The 6306-nt window shown below is 36.7% G+C and overlaps 2 protein-coding genes across 4 annotated transcripts; one reads left to right on the top strand and one right to left on the bottom strand.

The window, feature by feature from the left end:
* LOC106617791 (dynein regulatory complex subunit 3) lies at nt 1–5069 on the top strand. Of its 3 annotated transcripts, none has more exons than XM_014235201.3 (7): nt 1–91; nt 575–828; nt 1958–2241; nt 2307–2485; nt 3027–3603; nt 4137–4471; nt 4582–5069. In XM_014235201.3, the coding sequence occupies exons 2-7, from the start codon at nt 630–632 to the stop codon at nt 4703–4705; spliced, it is 1698 nt and encodes a 565-aa protein (XP_014090676.2). In that variant the 5' UTR covers nt 1–91; nt 575–629; the 3' UTR covers nt 4706–5069. The 3 variants fall into 3 exon arrangements, with proteins under 3 accessions (XP_014090676.2, XP_036217786.2, XP_036217785.2); XM_036361893.2 differs by having other exon boundaries at nt 4137–4424; nt 4582–4694; XM_036361892.2 differs by lacking the exon at nt 1–91 and adding an exon at nt 449–517.
* Nucleotides 4728–6071, bottom strand: LOC106617782 (enoyl-CoA delta isomerase 1, mitochondrial). Its single transcript, XM_014235189.3, has 3 exons — nt 5746–6071; nt 5546–5692; nt 4728–5407 (listed from the first exon to the last, which is right to left on the bottom strand). The coding sequence occupies exons 1-3, from the start codon at nt 5998–6000 to the stop codon at nt 4943–4945; spliced, it is 867 nt and encodes a 288-aa protein (XP_014090664.2). The 5' UTR covers nt 6001–6071; the 3' UTR covers nt 4728–4942.
* Between the last annotated feature and the right edge of the window lie 235 nt (nt 6072–6306).

Raw genomic sequence — 6306 nt, 5'->3', positions numbered from 1 at the left:
CCACTTTTTGCACCTGCTCCAGGCTTACCTTGCGTTACAGATAAACTAAATTGAACACAAAAACAACACTAGTTGAGGAATAGCTCCCCACGTAAGTACGAACTGACTGACCGAATGCATACGAAAGTGAACGCGAAGGCTAGGACAATACACGACACCGTCGTCAAAGGTGAATGGCAAATGCGTAAAATTGGTAGACGTCTCGGAGGTGTTAGGCGTACAAACCCTCGGGCACCGACCGGCAAAACACGTCTGTCAGATGACTATGTCGTCGTTGTTCTGCATAACGGTTGCATATGCCTAGCAACGCCGAAGTCTAGGTCGTCTTGACAACTTCATACCAAAACAATGCACAAAATACCAATTGTTGTAAGTTAGAATGAATAGAATAAAGCATTTGCGGTTTAAATAATGCACATAGGTAGTAATTAGTATGCAGTTTGGATAATGTAAGGGTCAGATGTTAGACTAAACTCACCGAAATTTCTTTAATGTATTGTTAGTGTAGTGTAAAAAGGTAGTGAGATTGCAACCATTGTAAATGATGAGAGTCAACTATTCTTTTCAATTACAGCTTAATACTTTTCGGCATTAATAATCTTCAGTTCAAAAGAAAAAAAAACTCAAAAATGCCGGAAACCAATAAACTTGACAATCTGAAATCTTTGGATGAAATCATCTATCCGGAAATCGAACCTGGCATAATCAGTAAGCAAATGATTGACAAAGCTTACCTGGAGGATGGTAAGCAAGGAGAAGCTGCACGTCTACATCAAATGGAGCCAGTGGTGTATGAGCGTATCTTTGTGCTAAGACTGGAGTTTAAAAGTAAGTTGCATTCGAAAATACTTCGAAAACCGACAACTGTACTCAGTTGAAAGTAGGAATTAGAACCACATTATTTTTACCAGGACACATTATTTTCTTACAAGAACTTGATTTTGATCGGTCAGTTTGTATAGCAGCAATATGCTATAGTCGTCCGATCAGAATAATTTCTTCGAAAATTGTATTGTTGCCTTGAACAACAATTTATGTAAAATTTCGTGCAGACATCTCGTCAAATAAAAAATATATTCAAATTGAAGCTATTTAGCTGAAATGTAAATGTTTTCTCCCCAAGCGATCTAATTTTTCGCTAAACAAAACCGCATATATTGATAAACTCGAAACTCTGATTTAGGCCTTAGGCCTTATTTTTCTTTAACAAAGGAAGCTGAAATAATATAAAATAATATTGTTCACCAAAGACAGAGGCTAATTAATTTCTTCCCAGACTGTATTTATTTGAGCGATTTTAGAGACAAGTTTAAATGGGAAGCAATGAGGAGTTTCATTCCAACTTCGTCGGTGCAAAATGGAACAGTCGTCGAGCTTAAACTATTTATATAATATAACGATTTATGCTAAATGTATAGGTTGAAACAGACGATTGCACTGCGACCTTTGATTTATTGTGCACTTCCCTCAACTATATTTTCTCATCCATTCAGTTGCAAAGCATCAAGAAAGCCTAACAACGAACTTGGAATAATAGAGATAGCTCCCTTTGCGGATACGTCATTTCGCTGAATTTTCTTCTTGCATTTTCTGGATATTCAAGGATTAATATAAGGTCGCAAGAATAGCAATTTTATTTTTGGGTCACTACTCACCTTTTAAGTGATCTCAATTTGGCTCTAGTTAGACTGATGACCTGTATTAAGCTTTTCAGGTTGGGTCTTCAAAAAAATACATTCGTTGGCGAATACCACATTTGTAGCCAGTACCGATCCCCTTTCACTTTTGCGTCCTTCCTCACCGCTCTTGTGTAAACCCCTTGAAAAGATTTTTTTGGTATGGTAATCTTGACCCCATTATTTATTGACAAAATCTGCACGAACAGAACTACTTTGAGGTTAGTTACTTAGAACAAGTCAAATGTGATCATAAATGTGCTTTCTTTTTACATTTTCAGATATTCTACGCATAGATCACTTATGGATCATGCCAAATTTAACGAAACTTTCGTTGAATTGTAATAAGATCGAAGTTATTGAACACATCGATATGTTGATTGCACTAAAAGAACTCGATTTGAGCTTTAACTACATCGAACGTATTGAAAATATTGAAAAACTTGTTAATCTCGAAGTGCTCTCCCTTTTCAATAATCTCATAATGAATATACAAAATTTGGATACTTTGGAGAAGCTAGTGATACTAAGTTTGGGCAACAACAAAATCAAAACAACCGAGGGGGTAATAAGACATTGCATTTGAGATACCATTAAACTATTTACGAAATGTGTATTTTGATTGCAAAGATTGAAAGATGTCGATTTCTGAAAGACCTACGCGTGCTCAATATGGAGGGCAATCCCATAGCAAACGAAGCCAACTTTCAAATGGATCTTTATGTGGCCGCTGTGCTACCTGGTGTTAAATATTACGAATATAAAACGATCACCGAAGAGATGCGACACAAAGGTCGGGAAAGATATTAGTGAGTATGGTGGGAAATGTATATTTAAAACAAGAAAACGTGTTAACTTCGTAAGAAGGAAATTATCCTTAGTACAGAATCGTGACATAATTATGTTAAGTTCCCGATAATCATAGCACCTTAGTTTAGTCGGCCAATATCCTTTTAAGTTGCTAGCAGTTAGCTCTTTAGGCGTTAACGAAGGTTCCTATTATTTTCGAACAAATTTTATTCATTATCATTATACCAATTGATAAAAATGGTCACAGTTCGTAGAGGTCAAGAGAAGACTTAAGGACTTCTCATTAATTTATTAAATGATCGAGACTCAATCCAATCTTATGGCAATAGTATAACATTGTGACGATATAATCGTACATCCATTGATATGCGTTTCCACGACAATGGGATGAAATGGTCGGATGAATGTCACAGGAAACGATGCGGATTTTTATCTGGTTAAGAACTCTCAACTCGACTCAATATTATTTGGGGAACATTTGCTTCCCTTTAACTACAACTAAAACAACCGACCGATTGATATTGCTTTTTCCATTTCTAGTCGAGAATTGCGTGAAATTGAAGCGAATGAGGAGAAGGAAATAATAGCGCGCGCCGCAAAGGCCAAAGAAGAATACGATGAGAAGCGTTTGGCTTCCAGTTTTGTAGAATATCTCAACGAACATCAATTGTATGAATCCTTGTGGAAAGGTGATGAAGACGGTTATGCACTGCTCAAGATCGGTCAGCCTGCCACTGACTTAGCAGAGGAATATGACAATGACATTTACGGTGTAACGCAAGAGATTTATAAGTATGGCTTGGAACGCTATGAAGAACGTGAATTAGAAATTAATGAGTTCAAAGAGAATTTGGAAGAAGGACAACTACAAATACAACAAATGGGTCAGGATGTCATCGAAGACTTTCTACGTCATAAGGAACGTATTTTTGAGCGAGCAACAGCTGTGCTTAAATCTCTGGAGCTGCGTACGTTACACGGTGAAGATGAAGAGTCACCTGAAAGCTTAGAAATGATGGAGCAATTTGATAAAATTACGATGCAATTTGATGATATCATCAATGAAGTATGGCAACAGCTCATGAGTCAAGAACTGCACTTGCACGAGAGCATAGAGGTACGTATTATTTGAAATTTTCTAGAGCAGCTTTCTTTCTTCATGTATATTGCATTATATGGCTCCGCGGGTGAGCTAATTACCACATTTAGGCTATTCCTTTTATTTCGATCTTGTGTTAGCCTCTTGATTTGACTCCAACTTTTTTGGACCTTAAGATATTCCGATGTCCAAATTCCTTCTCCAGGTTAGAGCCGTCGGTCTTTCCGTCAGCTGGCTAGTAGATACCAGTCGATAGCGTTCTGGGTGATTATGTCTAGATCTCGCCTCAGAACGTGCCCGAGCCAGCCCCATTTTCTTTTGAGAATTTCGGCCGACAGGGGTGTTTGAATTTGTGAGTGGACATAAGTTAGAGTAACGGTGATGTGCTACAAAATGCGGCAAATATTGCGAAGGCATCGATTTCTAAAACCTTGCAGCTTTTGAGTGTCAGAGGCTACGAGATTCCATGTTGTGCAGCTGTATAGAAGTGTGAACTTAACTTTGGAGTTGAACATTTTAATTTTGGTAAAAATTTGCTTTTCACACATTAGGAGTCCACCGTTAATTTCCAACGTCGCATACAAGAGATGATGGCAAAATTTGTCGAGCAGGTGCAAACATATTTCGGACAATTGCGGGACATCGCTATACACTTTTCGGAGAATATGACCGAAGTGGGCACACATTACATCAACACCAAGTTGGCACTGCAAGATTTCGAAGATGTCCCGCCAGAATTGTTGCATTGCATGGAAGATCGTGAAGCAATACTCAATTTGATCGCCGGTATGAAGGATGCACACATACAGCGCATTGATGAGCGCGAAGATCGTTTGATGGTACGAAGCAGAGATTTCATAGAAAATATGATCGATGAATTGAACAAGTATGTAACTCGCTTAGCAAATATAATGTATATATGTACATATATACACTTTAACGCAAACGTTAATTGTATTGTCATTAATATACCGTTCATTTCTGTCATTTTTGCAGCGACGAGTTGGAACGCAATAGAGCAAAAATTCTTGAAATCAATTCCTTCCTTGAATTAATGTCCGATTCCTTGGCATCACTACACACTGAAATTCGCGAGGCCATAATGAATGAGGAAGCGTAAAATAAAAAAATATATAAAAATATAAAGAAAATATTTTATCATTTATTATTATTATTTTTCAAAACGTTATATAAAAGCATGATCAAAATATATTGAAAATATCGAAACTTTCAAAATAAATGAGACATAACACGTATGTAAATTTTTGTGTTTGTTTATAAAAGCACTATGAACTTATTTATAATAAAATACGAGGATGTAGATTAAAGCAGTGAACTGTGTTTTTGCACGAACTTATTATTTGGATTTCTTTTTTAGGTTCTCCAAATACGCGCCCATCGCCGCTTGCGTGCTCGGTTTAGTTACAGCAGCTATAAATGCTTGCAAATCTTGTTCGCGATTTTGCTCAAGCTCTTGCAGTTCCTTAATGCGAAATTGTTGCTTAGTTAAGGCACGCGCGTATGGATTAACATTTTTGAACAAACCAATAAATTCTTCACATTTAGCGATAGCTTCCTCTTTGGTATTTACAACGTCATCAACGAGTCCCACCTGTTGCGCTTCAGCGGTAGTGAACAATTTACCTTGTGTCAGCGCTAATTCGGCAACGCGTCGTGGCAGTACATTAAGATATGAATTCATGAACCAATTGGGTGCTACAATGCCTATGAGGGTTTCATTCAAACCTATCGTAAATTTAGGTAACATGACACGATATTCGCAAGATGTGGCCAGCAAACAACCGCCCGCTGGTGAATGGCCCTGTTAATAAATACGTATGCAATTAGATGTATTGCTATAATACACAAATATTTTGTTTTGGTAAATTTAACTATGTAAAAAAACAATTTTAGAAAAATTTGTACTTTGACCCCACGCAAAGAAACTAGTAAAACTCACATTAATAGCCGCAGCAGTTGGTATTTTCGAGCCATATAATGTCATCCAAGTACTTTGCAGCGTTGTCCAGAAACTCTTTAACCGTTCTTCCTTCGGTTGATACATCTCCAAAAAGTCCAGACCGGCAGAAAATACTGTATTTGAGGACTGAAGCAAATTTTGTATATATTTATTTTCAACTATTAAGATACAATTATTACCGATGTGAGTATGAGCCCCTTGCACTTGTTGCTTTCAGCATCTTTAATTGAGTTGCGTATATCGGTTAGGAGCTCAAGATTTAAACTATTCACTGGTGGTCGGTTCAAAGTTAGCACAGCAATACCAGTTTTATCATTTACTTCAAGTTTGGTCAACTCAGCTGAGGATAATGACCGTATTATTGACGAACAGCTTTTTGGAATCAACGTGGAAGCGTTCAAACGGACAGAACGGGCAGAACGGATTATGTTCATGATATATATTATTGTTATTTAGTGATCTTCCTAATTTGAGATGATTCCAACAAATAAATTTAAATTTGAGAAGTGCATTTTATGATTATCCGCTATTTATCGATTTATTTTAGATCGATTGCTTTTATTGCTTGGGCTATCGGGATTTCGACATTACAATACAATTTTAAAACACAAAGAGCTTGAAAAAACATATAGAGATAATAATTTTTAACAAACTGTTCTGGAAAAGCATTTTGTTGTAAGAATATGTATACTTAATAAATAATATCATAAACAGATTTGTAATGCATTTATTATATTTAA

This window comes from Bactrocera oleae, chromosome 3 (assembly GCF_042242935.1).
Source record: "Bactrocera oleae isolate idBacOlea1 chromosome 3, idBacOlea1, whole genome shotgun sequence".
NCBI lineage: Eukaryota > Metazoa > Arthropoda > Insecta > Diptera > Tephritidae > Bactrocera > Bactrocera oleae.
The sequence above is the reverse complement of the archived record's forward strand: the minus strand, read 5'-3'. Positions and strand labels throughout refer to the sequence as shown.

What these genes read in the sequence shown, in the direction of transcription:
- LOC106617791 (XM_014235201.3), top strand. Translation starts at nt 630, where the DNA reads ATGCCGGAAACCAATAAACTTGACAATCTGAAATCTTTGGATGAAATC. An exon ending in AAATCAAAACAACCGAGGGG is followed by an intron (nt 2,242 to 2,306) that starts GTAATAAGACAT and finishes TTGATTGCAAAG; the next exon opens with ATTGAAAGATGTCGATTTCT. An exon ending in ATGATCGATGAATTGAACAA is followed by an intron (nt 4,472 to 4,581) that starts GTATGTAACTCG and finishes TCATTTTTGCAG; the next exon opens with CGACGAGTTGGAACGCAATA.
- LOC106617782 (XM_014235189.3), bottom strand. Translation starts at nt 6,000, where the DNA reads ATGAACATAATCCGTTCTGCCCGTTCTGTCCGTTTGAACGCTTCCACG. An exon ending in AGGGGCTCATACTCACATCG is followed by an intron (nt 5,693 to 5,745) that starts GTAATAATTGTA and finishes AATTTGCTTCAG; the next exon opens with TCCTCAAATACAGTATTTTC. An exon ending in CAACTGCTGCGGCTATTAAT is followed by an intron (nt 5,408 to 5,545) that starts GTGAGTTTTACT and finishes ATTTATTAACAG; the next exon opens with GGCCATTCACCAGCGGGCGG.